Here is a 22,568-nt window from a genome sequence, read left to right on the forward strand (position 1 = left end):
TGAATGAAGTACACTCTTTGACATGCTGAAGGTAGCAAAGAAAAATTTGGAGACAGTATTAAAATTCAGGGAGAAGAGTAAACTTTGAGGTTAAGATATGATGTAGTAATCCTGGCAAAGATGGCAAAGGGCTTGAAAGAGCATATGAGTGGAATGGATAGGGCCTTCAGAAGTGGTTATTAGATGATCATCAATAAAAGGCTGTCCACAATGAAGTCATTTGCTCATCTTATCAAAGGTAATTTCTTGCTCTGGGGATAACCTGGTCTGGAGCAGAGAATGCACTAAAAGTTTCCAAGAATGGAAGATGGAGGAACTCGAGACAACAAAGCAGATTACATACAGTGAAACAAAATAGATCTACAAAGCTATATAAATTCCAACATTCATTGCTTCATACCTTATCTGCTTTGGCTCTTAAAACACCAATCCAAAAAGCAGATGCCTCAGCACAAACTCAGCTAAATAGTGCCAGCATGAACACCTGTATTTCTAAGTATAGTTGCCAAAGGGCATTTACTCCAAAATCAGCAACTACTCCCAGATGTCACCCCAGTGGAAAGAAGGGGGAAAGAGAAGAAGGGTCCCATAGTGCAGAGGATTCTGGAGGTACTAAAACTTCTAACACAGGGAGTACCATTGTGCTTGTTTCTACAAGAGATACATTTTAAGGATTCTGATGTCTGTTCTAAATGGACATAGCCTCCACGGAAAGGACAATACCTTACTGGGGAGAGTGGAATAGCCACTCACTTCCAACTTACAGGTAGGCTGCCATTGTGTATGGGAACTATAGGGTGACAATATGTTTTTTCAATATGCCCCACTCATCACACAGTAGATCAGGAGGCTTTCAGCAATTTTACCACACAGCTCCCGTGACCATTCTTCATATGTGGAGGTTTTAATGCACAGAATGTGATATGGAGCAGCTCTACTATTTGTTCCTGGGTAAATCCGTAGAGAACTAAATACTGACAGAAGACCTAAGTATTCTGAACATAGGGCAGTACTCACCCTTCAGTTCTATTATGGAGTCATTCCCCATGATCAATATTGCTACCCTCACACACTTGGCTCAGTGAGAAGTGATTAACATTCTGCACTCCAGTGACTACTTCCCATTCTCCATACATAAGGGAGACAGAGAAGTACTTGGAAGGAAGCTGCCTAAAGATGTGGTCACCAACGTGAACTTGATGCCTGCTGTATCTGTACACCAAGCCAGCATCTAGAAATCACTAGATCATAATACACACATGTTCCAGCATACCACTGAGGCATCCATCCCACAGTCTTTAGGTCAATATGATGCTAGCCTGTCCTCTAGTGGATGACTTATCCATTGGCTGGGTGCAAGCACTACCTTGGTGTCCCCAACTGATGTTGAAGTTATATTGACTGTCTGTACCATCCAGGGCCATACTTAGAATCTAGAGCCCCCTATAGCAGAGTCAATGAAAGAAGATCCCTGGCAGCTGGCAGCACTGTTTCCAGCTTTCAACTATGAAATGCAAATGGCTGTAGGTGAAAACAATAAATAGTCTTCTACAGATTTGAGACAACAATGAGACAATGCCATAGAGACATAAAAAACTGCATTATGAGATTGGTTCAGGTAGACATGCAAAGCAGATATGCCAAACCCACTATGACTGTAAGGGATCTTCTCTTGCTGACTCTAGTAAAAGACTGAAACCATGGTGCAGACTCTACCAGATGAAATTTTGTGATTACTAACTCACAAAAATTAAAGTGATATTTTTACTTTCCTGTAACATTTTTGTGATTCATCTATAATGACAGGTACAGCCACCACAGCAGTTCTGTATATAGCAGTCCAGTGACAGGTACAGTCATCAAAACGGAGTAATGGGGATGTTGAAAAATTTTTGAAATTCTTTGCAATTGATAGCAGTATAATTATCATGCAAAATGTATTGTTTTATGCATAACACACTTGTTCATCTGACTTTTGAATTTCCCTCTGAAACACTCACTGTGATTGCATTACATTGCTATGACATAATGAGTCGATAAGATTAGCTTTCCAACTGGTGTGGCAAATATTCAAATTTTCTGTGCAGAGCAGAGTAGAAACCTTCCTTGTCTTCTTAAGAGGCCCAGAATTCTTGTATTATTTCCTACATTCAAAAAAGAATGCACTGTAACTGTAATTTTTAACTTTCATTTTTTTTTTTGTAAAATTTTAGAAAATAAACGTGGTTTTAGTGTAACATATATAGCCAACTAACCAGTTGTGCATACTGTCCCTGATGGTTTATTCAACACCAACTGGCTGCTCTATTGCATTATCCTCTGAGAATGGCATTTTTTAGATAGAGTAGAGGAGCACAGGATCAGCAAACTGCTCTCCCAGCCATTGTCGGCTTCCTAGACCTTGGATTGCTACTTGTCACTTGCGCAGCTCCTCAATTGGCATCTAAAGGCTGAGGTCACTCCGTTCCAGTCCTCTCACTGACGAAAAATCCCTGACGATACTAAATATTGAATCTGAGTCATCCACATAACAGACAAGCAGACCAGTTAGCTGTGGAGACAGACTTGTAGTATGGATGGTTAAGGGAAGGGGATTCCTTTGGTTGTTGAATGATCTTACCTGACGTCCCAAGAAATTTGCAGTATTCACTGCTGGCATGTGTGTGATTCTGAAGAATTGGAGCAGATGTGGCATAATTAAGAAAGGAAATTTTCCATCTACGCTGATTCCCTCAGTGTTCTAAAAGTGCTATACTGAATATACCCAACAGAAAGAAAGATCAAAAGCATATATGATGCCCCACTTTTACTGCAACAAAAGGATTAATACGTATCTGACCTATTACCTCTCAGATGTTAGGTCCCATAGTGCTCAGAGCTATTTTGAACCTATTACCTAAGAGACGAAATTACCTCGTCAGTGTGCACTAATGCTTCATATTGGAGGACACAATCCTCTCCTCTCCCCACCTATCACTTCTTTGTGCCTAACATCTCCCCCCCAACATTGTGGTGCTTGTGGCATATGGCTTACATGTTGGGGGTTTTAGCATGTAGTAAAGTAGCTGATTCATCCTTTGAAAGCCCAGCGACCTGTTAACCACATGCATCTGCCTTAGTTTCTCAATACATTTCCCATTGAACTCTGTATTCAGTTTTTAGCAATTTGTTATGAGGTAATATAATGCATATTTTAAATGTGTGTGTGTGTGTGTGTGTGTGTGTGTGTGTGTGTGTGTGTGTGTGTGTGTGTGTGTGTGTGTGTGTCCACATGTAAGAAGCTGCAGATATATATTTTTTCTAATACAGATGTTATAACTGTTAAATAATTTTAACACATCCATTGGATTTTATTAGGGCACTCAAGACCTCAAGTTCATGCTGCCAGACCATCCTATCATCATCATCATTATCATCTTTATTAGCAGAAATGAGCTGTAAGCAGGGTGCAGATACTTCAGTTGGTAAAAGCAGTGTCTGCAAAAGTTGTAAGGTAGCGCTTTCTAATCAGTAAATAACATAGATAAACAAAATGTTTAGAAGATTCACCAAACATTCTCTCTACTGAAATGTAAGATAAGTGTTGTTGTACTGGTACCTTCAAAATCCATCCCAGTGCTTCCCCACTTATTCATGTTGAAGCAGAAGCTCAATGATTATAATTTGAAGTAGTGTAGGTTCATCTCTTTGTGGATCTCTGCACAGACAGCACGTTTCTGCATGAAGAAAATAAAAGAAAGAGATATATAGGTGGCCCCAACTGAGACTGTAAACACTACCAGTCATTTGCAGAAAACTGATGAAATTATCTGCTGGAGCTCATCATTATTCTAGATCCACAGTATGTTCCAAGAAGAATATAAAATATTTTAAATGAAATCTTGCTGTATGCTAAATGTAAGAGGTGTTACAGGGAAAAACAGTAAGCAAAAGGTTCTAGTATAGAATACTTCTAGTAAGAACCAGATAAAAAAATTATGGAAGACTCCATGCAAATATAGTTACAGTAGATTTAAAGTTGCTGGAACATTAAACCTTCAAAAGTGATACATCTGATTATTCAGAAACAATTCATAATTTTCAAACTCTCCAAACTGACTTCAATAATTATCAATTTTCTTCACAGTAGTACATGTAGAACTTCTGAATTCATTTTAAAATTTTGTTGTTATATCAGCAATTTCCTTAAATTAAGCAGTCAATTTGTCTGTCATGTTTGGATTAAAAAATATGAACACATATTGTGGCACATTGATTGCCATTGAGCATAATTACCATGAACCGTAAGTGTTTCTGTAACATATGAATTAATCAGTGTATTAATCTCGCTGCAGAGCTAAGCTGAGACTCCAGCACACTGCAAGCTTATGATGCTTGTAAGACATTCAGTAAGACAACAGAACCAACTTATTTGTTGTTGATAACTTTGCACTACAGATGTATAGACAAATAGCTTTGGTTGCATCTAGCAAGAAAGGCATTTTCTTTTAGTTACAAAACCAGTGTGTGTTATGTGTAGTGTTGAAATTGCTAGAGTGAAAGTGCCTTCAGCACTAAAATTATTCAAGACAATTATTAGTTATCAGAAAATTTCTAACCATCAACCTTATTCATGTACATGGATATTCTATAGGTTATTGTCAATGTGGAAGATAAGAGCTATTCTAGTCTGATAGTGACAATGTTTATACATGTATTTTCTGTCAGTATAACAAGGAAGGTGCATGAGTGCTATTCACAGATTAATATATTAGTAGAGTCCTAATGTTGTTCCATCTTTATCTCCAGGGACATAATTTCTGTACAGTATCAGTTGCTCTTTCCCTTAATTTCAACAGCACCTGTATGTTTATCTAATCTCCTGTTGAAGATAATAGAGATTTATGTCTCCTGTTTCTTGCAGTAGTTAATCTTCAGTTACACAGACTGTCTGTAAGACAGAGTTTACTGCATTTACCCAAATATGTACACATTTCTTATACTTTCACTGGTTATAACCCTTGTTTTAAAGTGTTTTAGTTCAGAACCACACTCTCCAGTTTTTGGAATTTATCAACATCCAGGGACATTGTATCACTTTAAAGTCATTGTTTTCTACATATTGCTCTCTTTCAGGAAAGTAAGTATTAAGTTTTCCATAATATTCATCTTATAATATTTGTCCATAAAAAATCTAAACATCCTGCTATACTATTTTGCTGTTTATTATTTGTCCTGTGAACCAAGAAACTTAAAATGCAGAAAATAATTCAGTATTATGCTATTCAATAATTAGTACATCATGTTTGAAATAATTTATATATTGCTAAGCTAATTAACAATTATGGTTTCATATTCACCTTAAGCTACAAATTATCCTTGTCAAGAATATATGTGGCCTATGGACAACCTATATATGTGGCCTATGTGCTTCTGCTGCGTGTACATTCTGTTACATTACATTGCTAATTGTAGAAAAAATTGATATATTATTAGGAGCAGTTTATAGCTAGTAAAGTTCAGCAACATTCTCAGTGAAGTTCAGCTTAAAATGCAGAAAATAATTCAGTATTATGCTATTCAATAATTAGTACATCATGTTTGAAATAATTTATATATTGCTAAGCTAATTAACAATTATGGTTTCATATTCACCTTAAGCTACAAATTATCCTTGTCAAGAATATATGTGGCCTATGGACAACCAGGGAGTGAAGTAATGTCAGTTAACTTGTTTTATTGTGCTTCTGCTGCGTGTACATTCTGTTACATTACATTGCTAATTGTAGAAAAAATTGATATATTATTAGGAGCAGTTTATAGCTAGTAAAGTTCAGCAACATTCTCAGTGAAGTTCAGCAACATTCTACTTACTAAGTTCTCCTCTGGGTGACTAGTTTCAGGTGCGTTTAAAACTGTTGTTGCAGTATTTCTTACACAAAAATTGTGTTTTGATTTATTTTTCAACTTATGTTACAATGTTGCTATCATATATCTCCCAAATGTGACTCAAAAAGTTATAGATTTCGTATCAATTCTTCTTTAATAATGGCTCTATGACAAATTCTACTATACCTTTTCAAAGGAGATGATTTCTGAATCATATTAATGAATGAAGTATCTAATTTTCTTAATTTTTCCTAATAAATAGATGTGCAGAGTTCCTTGGAAATTATTGTTGAAAGAGAATAAATCTGTTGAGTATTAAAACAGTGATTTCTTGTACTACATTTGTTGTGTGTCTTATTATTAATTTCTTTTATTACAACGAATTATGTTTCATAGTGCTTCACAAACATTTATAGGTAGTGCATTGTTTTCCTCAGTTATACTTTTGTTGCATGTTACGATGTCCTAGAACATTAACATTTTATTGGGACATTAAAATTGTTTCCCACTATAATGTTCAAGAAGAGAAAAATATTGTAACATTGTCTGATGTGGTAAAAAAATTACACTTAATTACAGAAGAAGTTAGAGTAGCAAATGTGATATTTGTTCCTTGATTTAACGTTTCGAATTCTGTATGCAGGTGTCCATTTTGGGCTAAGTTAGTCATCAGGAATTCACTGCTGTCATTGTCTCCTAATATTAACTGTGTTCTAATATTCATTTTTTCTGTTAGTGCTATGCTGTTGTTATGCTAGTTATATGATGGCCCCCAGTAACCAAATCTTGAACAGATATAGAAAATGTATCAGACATGTTACAGGTTGATTATTTATCCATTAGAGCTGCTCAAGCGAATTTAGAAGCTATCAAACTTTCTCAAATTCCAACTTTTTGAATACTACTAGTCTTTTGACAGATTCATGACTAAATGTCATCACTGCCTTCTTTCTATTCCCACGAGTAATGTCACATTTATGAAATGCACGGGCCTCAGCTATGCCATTTCATTGCCCACATCTCAGCATGAATCTACAACACACCAAAGTTTTATTTCTCAAGAATTAGTGTGATCTGTTTATGCTCTTCAATGGCTTAGATAACTCACTTGTATTATCCAAGTTATTCATGTGCAGTAGTCCATAATTTCATTCCTACATTAATTTTTCATCACTGTTTCACTTAGTTTCTGTATATTACATAGTGTGAGTTGTGTTTTGATTAGTGTGGCTAAATCCTATGTTAAATGGAGAAAATGTATATAAAATATTAAGTGACAGATGCTTACATTTATTAAAATTGCAAAGCCCAGGAGGAATATTGTCAATGATTTCAAACTCTGGCTGTGTATAAAAAAATCTATCAGAACCATGTGATTAGGATTGTGGAGAAATTATGTACACTAGGCCAAGTGAAAATGTGAAAGCAAATGCCATTATGCATTGTCAAAATCAAAGGATGTACTAAAAGCATGTCAATGAGGTATAATGGAGCAGAATGTACAGACTATAGAAAATGGTGTATCTTAATAATTATGGAACAGTGTTGTAAATTAGAACATACCTTTGCTGTGCAGTGGAAGTTCAATATATTTTCTAATTTGATTTAAAATTATTGCATTCACTTTTAATGGACTACAGTATTTTCCTGAAATGACAACAATTTCTACTGAAAAGTAAGGTTTTTCCAAATGTGAAAAAATGGTCCAAGGTACAACATAGCTATGAACCTAGGAATAACTAATGATATTTAAAAGTATTCCAGTCAGGAAAATCTTCTCAGTACTGTATTTAATGGTGTATGTGTTTCATCATTATTCCACTGCATACTAAAATCAGTCAGTGAAATCCAATTGAGTAGAAGTATTATTAAAAACCAGTTACAAGTTAAATATATTTTGAAATAGAAGCTCTTGAAAACCAACAAAAATAGCCATTTTCAAGAGAGGTAAAATTGTTAAGACATTAAAGAAACTCATTTCATTTGCATATATCACAAGTTCCATGGTAGTAGACCTTCCTTTTCAATATACAAGATGATGCCTGGGTGATGAAGTATGGTTTAACCACCCACATGTTATATAAGTAGTTTCAAAAATATGTGGAATTTTAGTCACCAAAAATTTATGTAACCAAAGAGTTAATAAGTACTTCCAAATAACTTTAAAATATTATAAAGCACTTAAATATGTAACACTCAAAATGTTTACAAACACAACCTCATGTATCACAACAAAACAAGCAGAAAATAAAAAAATCCCAGATAGTTCTAGTGTGCATTCCTTTATGTAATTCTAAAATTGGTTACTGTATTGAAACACCAACCAAGAAACTTCATGTGTTCCTAGGAATACTATCCTCAAGGTACAACACCCTCCCTTACACCAATAGTTTTATAATTGGTTGGGCATTACAGCAAGGAAAAGAAAAAGTATCAAACACATTATTCAATAATTTTATTAATGTCCACAAAAATACAATAGTTCCGCTATTGACATCACAGTTCATAAACTCCTTCAGGTTACTGAATAGATGGGCAACTAAACTGTCATAAATATTTGTTTCAATATATTTTCAGGAAGTTCTTGTACCACCAAGTGGGAGCATATTGAACAGTGTATGGCCAATTAGTTCATAGTGGTTAACTGAGTATGATAGTCTGTGACATGATACATAAATATGTCTCTTGTGGCAGTCCTTTATTCTAAATGCATCTTTTTTCTATGTTTTACTTAAGATGGTTGAACAATGGACTTATCATAATATTATAGCATACTGCAGTCTTTCAGTCATTATTATAGTGAAGTAAAATCGTGTCATCTCAATGTAATACTCCCTGGGTCCTTATTTATTTATTTTATTTATCCATCCATTGACAATAAATATTGTATGGATGTTGTCAAGGGTACATGTAAGCCATTTCAAAGAAATGGGACACAAACAATATATACGTAAAAAAGTACGAAACAAAATAATACAATGAAGTTAATAACAATACAATGAAATTAATATAGCCTATATACAGCCCTGCTTGTTATTTTAAATGCATAGTCTGTTTTTCATAAGGCTTTAGTTTTGTCCTCCCTAAATGGCAAGTCCTTATATACACAACACTGCTTAAGTATATATTTACATCACACAACAGCTGTCCTTTAAGTATGTTAATGTAATGAATGATTAGATAATGAATGATTAGGTACAGATAGAGTATTTTTTTATTTTGCCTTTATAAATATCACCAGAAAAAATTTATTGACCTACATAGTCATTTACAGAATAAAAACATTGTTCTACTAGAAATTTTTTAAATTCTGTTTTAAATTTGTTATCATCTTCTAACTGCCTGATGTTGACTGGGAGTGCATTGTACAGTTTTGCACCGATATGGCTCACATGCCTTTGTGTATTCATTCTTTTTGTTCGCTGAGTATGGAGTGCTGCTCTGTTACGGGTATTGTAGTTATGAAAGTCGGCATTTGTCTGAAAATATGCAATGTTGGTCGTGACATACAATGGTATAGTAAGTATTCTAAGCTTTTTGAATATGGGTTTGCAGTGTGTCTGTGGATGGCTGTGAGTTATTATTCGGATGGCCCTTTTCTGCAACAAAAAAATTTGTTTTAGGCGCCCTGTTGTGGAACCCCAAAATATTATTCCGTATGTGGCAAGAGACTGAAAATAGCCAAAGTATGCCATTCTGGCACCCTCTGAGGTACAAACATTTGCAATAATTCAGGGGGCAAAACAGGCTGAATTAAGTTTCTGTGCAAGTTTTATTACGTGGTCATTAAAATTTAAGTTTTCATCCACATGAATCCCCAGCAATTTTGTGAATGTCACTCTGTCTAAGGCTTTGTCATCCCACACCAGATCGAGATTTACATTTTGACATCTTATGTGCGAGAACAGGTCTTTAATCATTAAGAGAGGCAAAAATACCCCAACCCTGATCCCAATTTGTTCTAACATAGATCTTTCTTTAATAACATAGAAAATTTATCAGTATTTACAGTCCTCTACAGTAGCTTTCAATACTTTTATGCCATTGTCTCTTGCCTTATGAAATTTATGTTTATCCAGAAGTGGCATATGTTCTACATTGTCAAAAACCTTGCTTAGGACACAAGAAACGACCTGAGAAAAGGCCTTGTCTTGAAAAATCTTAGTGATATATGTAACTACAGAGTCTAAGGCATCTATAATTGACAAGAATTTCAGTATAATGTAAGAGTCAGGGATGGATGGCCACTACAATGGGTGGTGGAAGTGTGTTGTTATTGTCAGGAGTCAGTAGTTCAGGACCCAGGGCAAGGTAGCTATGGTGGGTGATGGAAGCATGTTGTTAGTATCAGGAGCCAAAAGTTCACTACCCATGGCAGGGTAGTGTTGAAGTAATTGTTGGAAGCTTGGTAGCTGTCAGCCATATCAATATGAAAACAATATTGATTAAAATAAATTTTATTAGTGAACACACTAAAACAATGTTCTGCAGTGGCAATGCCCTCTAGAGCACCTGACAAAGGCAGCAGGTGTGGAGATGAAGTACGTAGGCTGCCTACCATCTCCAGCACTTGATATGAGTTATATGTTGTGGCCTGGGCTGCAGGTGTGCTGACTGGACACAACTTCACAGCTCAGCGAGGATGAACTGGTCGGCATGGAGTCCCACTACAGACATTGCAGAAGAAGACAGCTCACAGCAGTATTGCCCACCCTTGAAAGTGGAGGTGGACAGTGACAGTATGTCCACAATGGGTGATTGGGCAATTGTACCACCCTGGTCTCAAGCAGTGACCCTCCAGGGTAGCTGGCAGTGACTGGAAGTAGACCCAGAGGTTGCCCAATGGCAGGAAGACACTAAGTCCACAATATTTGTCTCAGAGGCAGTCTACAGTTAGTGGAGACCAAGTCTCATGGTGGCACCTTGTAGATTCATGTAGACCCATAGACCAGCACTGACCTTTCCTCAAAGCTTAAAGCTGCCAGACTGCATGCATATATCTAAATGTGAGGGTATTTATATGGGCTTTGTGTATATTTCTTTTCCCTAGGCACAGATTCTCATCACATAGTCCCAATAACTTGGCCATGAAGCAATGAGGTCATCATGCTGCAGTGACTCTGTCTTCCTGCTGTGCCATTGTCATTATGATGCTGGTCCCTTACTTGGCCCATGATGTGGTATTTACCTGTGCTGTAGCAGAAGTTTTTGCTGTATCAGCAGACACTACCTGAGTAAGCAGTGTTTGATTGGCTCTGGTCTGGCCCACTTGCATGGTCTGTTGTATTAGCTGTGGCATCATCATTATTTTATTCAGCAGCACCAAAAAATAGTAGTGGCACTACTCACCTCCCCTCTTTGGTAGATCCAGCCTCTGGATCTTAGCTAATGGTAATTCTACAAGGACTCAACATACATCCTACAAATTGATATTTGGGCAGTACCTTCAGCTTTTCCCTTATAGTAGTCAGCTTAAACCATAAGGTTCAATGGCTACATACTTAACCTAAATGACACTAGCCCACTGGTTTTTCTCCTTTTTTACAGGTGCCATTAAGTCCATTGAATGACCATTTACAAACTAGCAAAGTAATCTTACAAGATTGTTTACTCTGGGCTCACCCCTTAATAACCTGTGTAAGAATAAAGAGATTCACTCAGTAAATTCCTTATGCCTATTAAATAGTGTATACACCTTATTGGCTGCAGGTAATCCAGTCCCTTTCGTAGAACTATAAGTTCACTGAACTTCCCACTGTTTCCCACCCATGAACATTACTCAGTTGACCTATCTTGCAACAAATTTAAAATAAATAACATAAACTGTGGATACTTTGGGAAAGGTTTTAGTATTTTCCTGGATTTCTGAAAAGCTTTAGCATGTTAAATGACTAAATGAAAGTTAGTTTGATGGATGTAACCTTCTGATTTTTGAATATGAAACACATTCTGCTCTGTAACCATTCCTTGCCAAGCGAGCCCCCTTAGATTTTGTCCCAATTTTACTCAATGGGTTGGGGTAATGTTTGGGCAAGTAATTTTTCAGGCCAAAACCAGTTAATAAAAAGAACTGTTCTAATATTAGACAGCCAACTCTTTATTTTGACCAGAATTGGCTACACCACAATGTCATAAAAGTAATAGAAAAGTAAAACTTCTGAAAAAAATTATAGATTAAACATATTAAAGAATTTGATAAATTAACAAGTAACTGCAAACAGATACAAAGTCATGAAAAATTGCAAATGGCCAGAAACCAGAAAAAAGGCATCTGATAAAATTCAGTCCAGCACATATAGTCCCAACTCCTTAACATAAAAAATATCTCGATGACCAACTTGCTCCGATGGGCTGATGTTTTCTGAAGCATATTCTACAAGAGCCTCTTGCTCGGGCCACTTCCACTTGTTCCCACATTTTTCCATGTCAGAAACCACATGACACTTTGGTGCTCTTTTTGTGACTTGTCATGGATACAGTTCACCTTCATATATGACAAGTAAATGCATTCCCTCACACACATTCTCCATTTAGTTCCCATGAGACATAACCAAGTGGGTTGGTGGAGACTAGTCAGTGTCTTCAGATCCATCTTCTTCATCCTAAACATCCATGGTTCACTGTCATCTGATTTTGCATAAGGTACAGAAGACAAGCTTGCATCATTGTTGCTGTCTGTGTCCTCTTTGTTTACTGTTGTCTTTGCCAGATGACAAGATCTCTGTGCAGTTTCAGGTCTTTCTTTTGAAGTGGATGGTTCATTCATCGTGGCAACAAGAATGTCCTCTGCAGAAATGCTCTTTCCTGTGGGAATATGTAAATTTTTATGTCTCACTGTTTGATGCTTCTGAGTTGCTTCATTTCTCTTCTGTACAAGTTGATCTATGAAGGTGTCACTGATGGCTGTGGTGAGGTTTGTTTCCTGGGCCATTATGAATGATGGAAGCCTTTCCAGCAAAATTTGGTGATTCATGGTGTAGATGCCAGTCTTGTGGAAGCCTGCTGCAAGTTATCTCCTCTTGAGGTCATGCATTCCCACAACTTCTTGAGCAAGATGGGGAATTGGTTCTTTGGTGTAGAGCTGCACCATTTGCCCACTGCCATCTATTTCCAGTTTTCTGCTACTGTACTTTCAAAGGTCGAAAGTATGCAACATCAAGCAACTGCAGAAGGTGGGTTACATTCAGCGGCAATGTAATTATTTTTATGTTGTACTCTTCACACAGCTGGAGCACTTCAAGATTGGTATGCGATCTCAGGTTTTTACCTATAATAAGCTTAACACCATCTCGTCATCTCAAGATACACTACTGACTATTAAAATTGCTACACCAAGAAGAAATGCAGATGATAAACAGGTATTCATTGGACAAATATATTATGCTAGAACTGACATGTGATTACATTTTCATGGAATTTGGGTGCATAGATCCTGAGAAATCAGTACCCAGAACAACCACCTCTGGCCATAATAACGGCCTTGATATGCCTGGGCATTGAGTCAAACAGAGCTTGGATGGCGTGTACAGATACAGCTGCCCATGCAGCTTCAACACGATGCTACAGTTCATCAAGAGTGAGACTGGCATATTGTAATGAGCCTGTTGCTCAGCCACCATTGACCAGACATTTTCAATTGGTGAGAGATCTGGAGAATGTGCTGCCAGGGCAGCAGTCGAACATTTTCTGTATCCAGAAAGGCCTGTACAGGACCTGCAACTTGCGGTCGTGCATTATCCTGCTGCAATGTAGGGTTTCACAGGGAGTGAATGTAGGGTAGAGCCATTGGTCATAACACATCTGAAATGTAATGTCCACTGTTCAAAGTGCCGTCAATTCGAACAAGAGGTGACCGAGACGTGTAACCAATGGCACCCCATACCATCATGCCAGGTGATATGCCAGAATGGCAATGACGAATACACGCTTCCAATGTGTGTTCACCCCGATGCTGCTGCAAACATCATCAAACTGTTCGTGCAGATGGTTGTTGTCTTGCAAACGTCCCCATCTGTTGACTCAGGGATCGAGACATGGCTGCACGATCTGTTACAGCCATGCCGATAAGATGCCTGTCATCTCGACTGCTAGTGATACGAGGCCATTGGGATCCAGCATGGCATTCCGTATTACCCTCCTGAACCCACCGATTCCATATTCCGCTAACAGTCATTGGCTCTCAACCAACGCGAGCAGCAATGTCGTGATACAATAAACTGCAATCGCGATAGGCTACAATCCAACCTTTATCAAAGTCAGAAATGTAATGGTACGCATTTCTCCTCCTTACACGAGGCATCACAACAATGTTTCACCAGGCAACGCCAGTCAACTGCTGTTTGTGTATGAGAAATCGGTTGGAAACTTTCCTCATGTCAGCACGTTGTAGGTGTCACCACCAGCGCCAACCTTGTGTGAATGCTGTGAAAAGCTAATCATTTGCATATCACAGCATCTTCTTCCTGTTGGTTAAATTTCACATCTGTAGCACATCATCTTCGTGCTGTAGCAATTTTAATGGTCAGTAGTGTAGGTAGGACCATATGGATTTGCTTTGAGGACTGGTTTATACCAATCCTCAAAGCACTCTCTGTGAAACCACCCACTCCTGGTTCTATTATACCTAGCTCCTGGTGCCCAGTTTTTCATCCATGTGTCCCAATGGTTTGTTAGCTTTGTAATTTATGTAAAGGGGGATGAGTGTTGCCACTGCATCACCACACACCCAAGGTACAGGCTTTTAACAAGTTCTGTATTTGTTCAGGATAGTTTGTTGCTTTTTAATAATTATTTTTCAACACTTCAGACCATCAACTAAATTGGTTATGTCATAATTCCACACATTCTCAGGTGGAACACCTTCCATTTCCATCTCCAAATTGTTGAAGAATGCATTCATGATTTCTTCATTGCTGCTCTTGTATATGTGATATTTATCACTGCCTTGTGTGTCGCAACAGCATTGTGCCTTTGCATTAATTGTCTTGCACAGTCTATTCCAGGGAAGTTGTTTTTAAATATTGCTTTCTTCCTGCCAAATCTCTCAAGGTATGCCTTTACTGTACATTGGAGGTTGAATGTCCGCATGTGGGATCCAAAAATTTGTAAAGGTTTTTAAATATGCAATGCCTGCCCACTGTTCCCCCGTGCCTTTCTTTAACCTTTAGTAGAAGTGTATTTTTTGGGATTCCATACTTTTGAGATGCCTTCTTGTACATCAGGGTTTTCATTTTAATTGCATTAACAGCCTTTTTGAGCCTCTCCTCAGTATAATTTCTATATCTCCTTGACTTCAGAGCCCATTTATATTTCTGTACCATAGTTTGACAGTTCCTAAAACAAAAGAGATAGTAAAAATTAGTTACAATATCTGTGGGGTGACTTTGGGAGAGTCCCAAAGCTGTCCTATAAAAATCTTATTATTGACAAAAGCAGCCAAGCCAGTTATTAATTATAGGTCCTTTTATTCGACATTCACAGAAATGTTAGCTAAAACATTTATGATTTGTTACATTTTCCTGTCTGTCATGGTCCAAATGTAGTTCTCCTTTCATATGTGAAAGTGTTTATCACACTTATCACTCTTTAACACTGGCACGAATATAAAAATGGCTGCTGCCTAGCACAGGTGGTATGTCGAAATTGTCTCTTAACAGAGTTTCTTAACACATCATCTTTTCACATTAAATGGTCCTGTTCAGTTGATCCCTTATGTTTGGCACTTCTTTTCATCTATCTGGCAGTTTCTTTGCTTGCTGCTTAGGTATATCCCTTGGTGCTTTGCTATGCAATGAATGTTTCCCTTATGTTTTTCACAAAATACATAAACCACATATGGTACTACCACATGTTATACTTTGACTGGTAGTTTGACTTATTTCCCTCCCTGTAATGCTAATCACAGACTGAGTCCTTCTTGCAGTGTTATGTTTCCTTGCAGTTTGTGGTACTATTTCACATGAATTTAACCTTAGAGGCTTTGTCTGCAGTGTAATTGGTTTGTCCTTCATAATAAGTGAATCTTGTTGATAGTTATCCCTTGTGAGAGTTTGTTCCTAGCTGGAACAATGTTCCTCCCCAGTTCCTCTGCTGAAGATCAGTTTTAGCATGATGACAAATCAGAAAATCAAACCCCAAAATTGTTTAGCAGCCTTCACCCATATGAAGCACAACTTCTACATTCATCTGGAACCATTCCACCCCAACCTGAAATTGCAGTCATGCTGACCCAAGCAAATCTACATCATTACTATATCATGTAATCTATAATGTTGAGGATTCAACTGCCTCTCACCCTACAGATCTAGACTTGGCACTGACATGGGTGTCCCTGCTTCCAATAAATATCTTTGCTTACCTCCAGTTACAATGTCCACAAAGCAACTGTCTGCATCTCCATATTTTCCCACAAAATTGAAATTTATTGAGAATGAGTTTTTCTGTTGTTGCCATATGAGTCTCCCCTAGCTCTGTAGCTACCCTAATGATGGCATCCAGATCCTATGGGGTTCTTGCCCATACTTGGCTATGCATAACAGGTGGTGGCCCCCTTAGGAAGGTATTCAGTGTCCTACACTCCACACCTCAGAGAATAATTTTGTGCAATTCATCATTCTTTGTTAGGTCATGTGATTCACCATTCTCTGTTAGCTCATAAGTATTCATTTTAATTTTTATGCTTCTATCGACAAAGCTCTCTGCCATCTCATTCTGCTTCTATGACTCCCCACTCAGTTGATCCCAAAAGAATCTTGTGATATTCTGTTTCTTGCAGCACTGTTTGAGACCTACCCTTAGCTATTCAAATGTAAACATGTCTCTCAGCCCTTCATGATACCTAATAAATGCTTGGCTTCCCCTGTCTGGCACAACTTAGTTATTGTAATAATTGCTCATCCATAAAGAACCCCAGCCTTGGAGCTGCCACTAAGTCATCTATAAATGACAACCGATACTCCATTAGTTTACCTGAAAAGGGTGTAACCAAACGTTTGCTGGTTGAATGTAATGAAGGAAGGGTCAAACTAGATGAAGCCGTATCATCACGCATAGCAATTAGCTTAAACTCCATTAGTTTACCTGAAGGGGTGTAACCAAACTTGTGCTGTTTGAATCTAATGAAGGAAGGGTCAAATTAGATGAAGCCCTATTTTCCCTCATAGCAACTAGCTTCCTATACATTTCTAAATTGTTTGTTTTAAAATGCACTACATGATTTATTAATTATTTAATCATCTCCCATTTAGAAACATCCTGCATGTCAGATTCTGACATTGTGGAACCCCTGTCCATCAAATCACACCAAATAAAAATCAAACACAATAACCTGACACAACTGAAACAATGAAACACACAGAATTAACAATACAAGATGGCCAAGTGATACAGTTATTCTGAACTCTACTCCTAATCATGGGCTACCTTGATGCCATACACCGCTTAACAAAATGACCATAACAACGGAACATGTGGCATTTAACCAGTGCTGACTCAGTACATGGTATGCTATGGCATAATAGATTGCACTGTGTGTATCTCACTAGCTGCAAACAATGTTCTCTAGTGTTCCCCTACAATTGGGACAAGTCAGTCAGTTTCTCCAGCTTTACAAACTCTTCTTTTAAGTTCCAACAACACCCTTGCTTCATATCTATCTCCCTTGCACATGACCCAGCAGAAGAAATCAATTAATCCACTCAACCCACTGTGCTTCTCATTGTATTTAACTGTGACTGGTGACATGGGCCCAGACCCAGCTCCAAGCATCTGTATTGGCAGTGGTTGTTGCTTCTGTGTCCACTTCTGTCACAATTTATAATGGCTGGGTTTGATGGCCAATATGATGGGTGGTGGTACTGTGTTGTTAGTGTTAGGAGCCAATAGTTCTCCACCCTGGATGGGGTAGAAGTGTAGCATTGGAAGGAAGCTTGATAGCTGTCATTTGCATCAACCTGAAAATGTCACTGATTTAACATACATTTTATCCTCTGTGGTAGCAACACCCTTGAGGATGTCTTCTGAAGATAGCAGGTGTGGAGGCACTGAGATAAGCAGACTGCCTCCAGTCTCCAGCACCCAGCAGCGTCACTTGCCCAGTGGAACATTGATGACAGTGATTCAGTGGGAATCCTGACACAAGGTGCATGTGGTAGAATTGGCCGTGGGTGCATGGACTGAATGTAGCTTCACAACTGAGGACAGGATGCACTGGTAGGCATGGAATACCACCATGAACCCCACAGCAGAAGACAGCTCTCAGCAGCAATGTCTGCCCTTGCAAATGGAGGCAGACAGCAACAGTATGCTTGCACAGGTGATAGTGGTTGGCTAGCTGCACCAGCCTGGCCTTGCACGGCAGCCCTCCAATGCAGCAGGCCTGGAGGTGGCCCACCAGCTGGAAGGCACTTAATCCACAACATTGGACACAAAGCCAGCAGTAAACTTAAAATTAATGGAGGACAGGTATTTTGGTGCCAGCTTGTTGAGTCATATCAACTTGTAGATTGGTGTATACCTGTCCTTGGTAATTGCAGATCACAGACAGCATGCATCTTCTTAAAGTGAGAGGTTTTATACAGGTTTGATGCCTACTTATTTTGCCAAAGCATCAATTCCTGTGGAGTAGTCCCAACAGAGCCTGTGACTTGGGCATGGAGTAATCAAGTCACCAAACCACAGTGGCTCTGTCTTTCTGCTGTGTCGTTGTTACTATGTTGCTAGTCCCTCACCTGGTGTGTGGTGTCATTGCCCATCACCATAGCATCAAGTCTTGTTGTATCAGCAGACAGTTGCTGATGTACATGTATTTGATCAGTTCTGGTCTGGTCCACTCCCATGGTCTGTTACATAAGCCATGGCAGCATTTTTTATTTTATCCAGCAGCAACAACAAATTGTAGTGGTGTTATAATCATTAGGTAATTTATGTGTATGTGTTTTCTGTTCTTTTGGACATGTTCAAAAGAACAGACACCATCTTTGATTCTGCAGCCTTTTTATGACAGTTAATCAAATGAATGATGACATTAGCTGCTAGTGGGCACTGAATTAAATCAACGGGGAAAGTAGAAAATTTGTGCTGAACTTGAACTCGACCTGATTTTTCTGTTTCTCATGAATGGCCGTCTTGACCACCTCAGCTGTCCGGGGTCCCCGACTGATCCAAATTCCCAACTTATCGACACACTTCTAATGTAGTACCTCAACCAATTACCTTCATTACTCGCAGTGATCGCTGATTCTTGTAGAAATTTGGGCTTTTTTGTGCAGCGGCATTGAAAGGATTATCGGCTATCTCACCCTTGTTATATGTTCTGTTCTTTCGGACATGTCCAAAGGGACAGACACTACACATATATAAATGTATACATGACTTGATGCCTATTAGATCTCTTCAGTGTGAATGTGCTCTTTCTGCTGAATTCTTGTGAGAATTCAGCAAATGCCAGCAAGCAATAAGTATGAAGGACAGGGGACACTACATCAGTAATAAGCGATAAGATGAGAATTTGTGTCAGACAGGAGACATGTCCATATAGGTGACGGAGTCAAAGCAACCATTCACAAGAAGTGGAAAATCCAGATTCAAGAACTGCTCTGGTACCAAATTTCACTTTCAACCAGTAAAATTATTTCAGTACCTAATTGCAGATGAGTCAGAAATTATTTCATTTCCTTCATTTCATCATGTATATGTACGGCTTCAGGATGATGAATGGTGTCCAAAAGTCAGATACCACATGTATATACTTTATTTTATGATTTTGTGCTAATAGATAATTTTGCTCACTTGAGCATTTTCAAGCTAACTCTGCCACAGTGAAAAACTGTAGTGTCAGTGGCAAAGAATTGCATAAGGGTTACATTTTATCATTTTACATACAAAGTTCATATCTGTGAAAGCTGTGGTGCCCATTATCACCATGTTCATAAGTAAACTTTATTAGGGTACAATTAGATGAAGTTTTCTCTGTACTAATGTGTGGAAGATATGATGGGAAAGTCAGGAAAAAATATGCATTTAGCATTTAACCACTCACATCTAGTAGATGAGAAGGTTAAAACGAACTTTTCATGTAACAAATTATTGCTGGTTTATTTGGGAACAACCTTAAATGTCAACATATGGAAGACATAGCTCGTTTGAACTTTTAACCACATTGTCCAGTAAGAGTAAGTGACATGTAGTTAAAGAGTATGCACTAACATAAATCACAAGAAAATTCATCATGCCATTCATAGCCCGTGCACTCTTCATGCCATCTTTGGGAGCAATTATCACACCTAATACAGTCTTCCATGATAGGCTCCTTCTAGACTTCACCACACCCTGGGCAATTCAAAATTTAAAAATTCCCTCCTTGGGTTTGGATCTGATTGTTCCTGAAAATGATGGAGCAGTTAAGTCCACATTAGCTCAAGACATTCTACATGGTAGGTACCTGTATTTTGTCTCAGCTTGGTCTTGCCTGGTTTAGCTTGTTTATTTAACAATGCATTTTTATACAGAGATCCAGACAAAATCTTGGATTTTTTTGGGGGGGTTGATCATATTTTAGTAGTGGATAAGTACTGGATAAGCCTACACCTGCTGGTACATCAGCTCTCTGAATTTCATTTCTGTCACAATCTTGGTTTTTTTCTGGTGACTGCTCAGACAAATTATTTGTCACTGAGGAGCAGCATTTATCCCTAGGCTTCTGATGAACTGCCTTTGTCTCCTTCAGTTGTTGGAAATTTGGCTGTCTAAGTGATTTCTGATAGAGCAAAGTCTTCTGCTGCAAAGACATCTGGATTGAATGGGAATACTCCCATTGTCTCGAAGGGTTTTGCAGCTTCTTGAATTGTGGCTACTCTAGAATGTGCAGCTTGAAACAGAACACTCACATCTGTCTACCTAATGGGTCATCCTGGATTAGTAAACATTAGAAATGAAGATGGGGGGGGGGGGCGGTTTAAGTGTATGTGTGTGGTTTTTCCTGCTACCTTACAAAGTACTCTTGACCAAAGTGCTTTACAGTTCAAAAAACTATATCAAATAGTAGTCATTGCTTAGTTCTGCTGTTTGTCATACCATGGTTTGATCCTCACAGAATGGTGATTCCTTTGGCAAGTAATTGTATTTTCTAGAGCATACATAGATAGTGCTTATTGCTTATGATATACAACTTAAAGATTACATTATTTAGAACAAAAACTTATATTTACCTGCTACAAATGATAAATCTGATGACGCTCTTCAAGATTAAATGTGATGGCATTGCTATGGAACCAATAACTGAATGTAGTTTTTTGTTGTTGGTGGTCAGTGTTGCCAATGTAGAGAACATGTTGCTGCGTACTCTTACCAGACACATATTCTTACCTGAACTTACCCTATGTGAGTCCAGTTTTTCACTGAGGTGGAGGTTCTGCAGAAACCACTTATGATGCATTGTTGATCTGAATACGAACACCTAGGAAAACTCCCCAGTAACACATTCTGGCCTAATATGATATCATACCATGATATTTTAATGTTCTGCTTACCTCCTCTTCCCATCTCCATCATTAACAACAAAAATACATAGATTCCACAAGGTTTAATTGTGTGAAACCCAGCTTGCTATATTCATTATTGAGACCAGGAAGATTGAAGATAGCTTATTTTTGGTTGATACCACATTTATTTATTTCCAGAAATTTTAGGATTCAGTTCCACACTGCTTTGATCAAACGAAATATATGTTTATGTAATATTAAAACAGGTGAAATTGGACCAAAGAGTTCCTAGCATGCATTCACGCATTATAAAAGGTCAAAATAGCATCCTGTGAACTTCAAGGAAATGTGGTGGTCTTGTTTATGATCTTGAATGATTTAAATGCCAATGTAAAGATATTATGGAGTGCTTGAAAACATGACTATAATCAGACTTTGGTGCAAAGGCTAAACAATCAGTCAGTGCAGTCAGTCATAAATTTCAAGTATTTGGGAGTACCTCTCTAGTGCACATTAAGATGGAATGGTCACATGAATCTAGCTTCGAGAGGGAAGATGTCAGATTGAAATTTATCAGAAAGGTTGTAAGGATGTGTAATTTATTTGCAAGGAATTTATATGAAAAACCATTGTTTGATCTAGTTTATGGTGTTATTTATCAGTCTGAGACCATTGCCAAGCTCAATAAATAGGGGAGATTTAGAAAATTCAAAGACAAATTGATCAATACATCATCAGTTTGTTTTATCAATGTGAAAGTGCTACAGAAACAATTAGCAAGCTCTGTTACAGGGCACTTTAAGAAGTGTGCTGTGTTTCACAAAAATACTTGCTCTAAGAATTCTAAGTATGATTGGACATATAGCTCCTTTAAACATATGTCACACATAATTAACAAAAGGGCAAAATAAGATAAATTCAGTTTTATGCAGAGGGCCATTGACAATCATTCTTCTGGTCTACTTATTATAAGTGAAACAGAAGTGGGAAAATTTATTCTGTTATGTAATGTACTCTCCAACACACACCTTATGGTGGCTTGTGGACAACAAATGCAAGTATAGAAGTAGAATGTGCATTGTCATTAATTTCTTCTAATTCTTGTGCATATTAGCAAACCTTGTCTTTTCTCTAGTTGCGAGACATTTTGAATTAATTGTAATTTAAATAAACTTTTTATGAAATACAGGGTGGTCCATTGATGGTGGCTGGACCAAATAT

The 22,568-nt window shown here is 37.9% G+C and overlaps 1 protein-coding gene across 2 annotated transcripts in view; it reads left to right on the forward strand.

Annotated features, from left to right (window-relative positions):
• Positions 1–4,911: 4,911 nt before the first annotated feature.
• The window catches only part of LOC124556662, a 79,796-nt gene continuing 62,139 nt past the window's right edge, over positions 4,912–22,568 (forward strand). For both annotated transcript variants that reach the window (XM_047130632.1, XM_047130633.1), the window contains exon 1: positions 4,912–5,119. In XM_047130632.1, coding sequence (XP_046986588.1) covers positions 4,964–5,119 — 156 coding nt within the window. In that variant the 5' untranslated portion in view covers positions 4,912–4,963. The remainder of the gene's footprint in view (positions 5,120–22,568) is intronic.

This window comes from Schistocerca americana, chromosome X (assembly GCF_021461395.2).
Source record: "Schistocerca americana isolate TAMUIC-IGC-003095 chromosome X, iqSchAmer2.1, whole genome shotgun sequence".
NCBI lineage: Eukaryota > Metazoa > Arthropoda > Insecta > Orthoptera > Acrididae > Schistocerca > Schistocerca americana.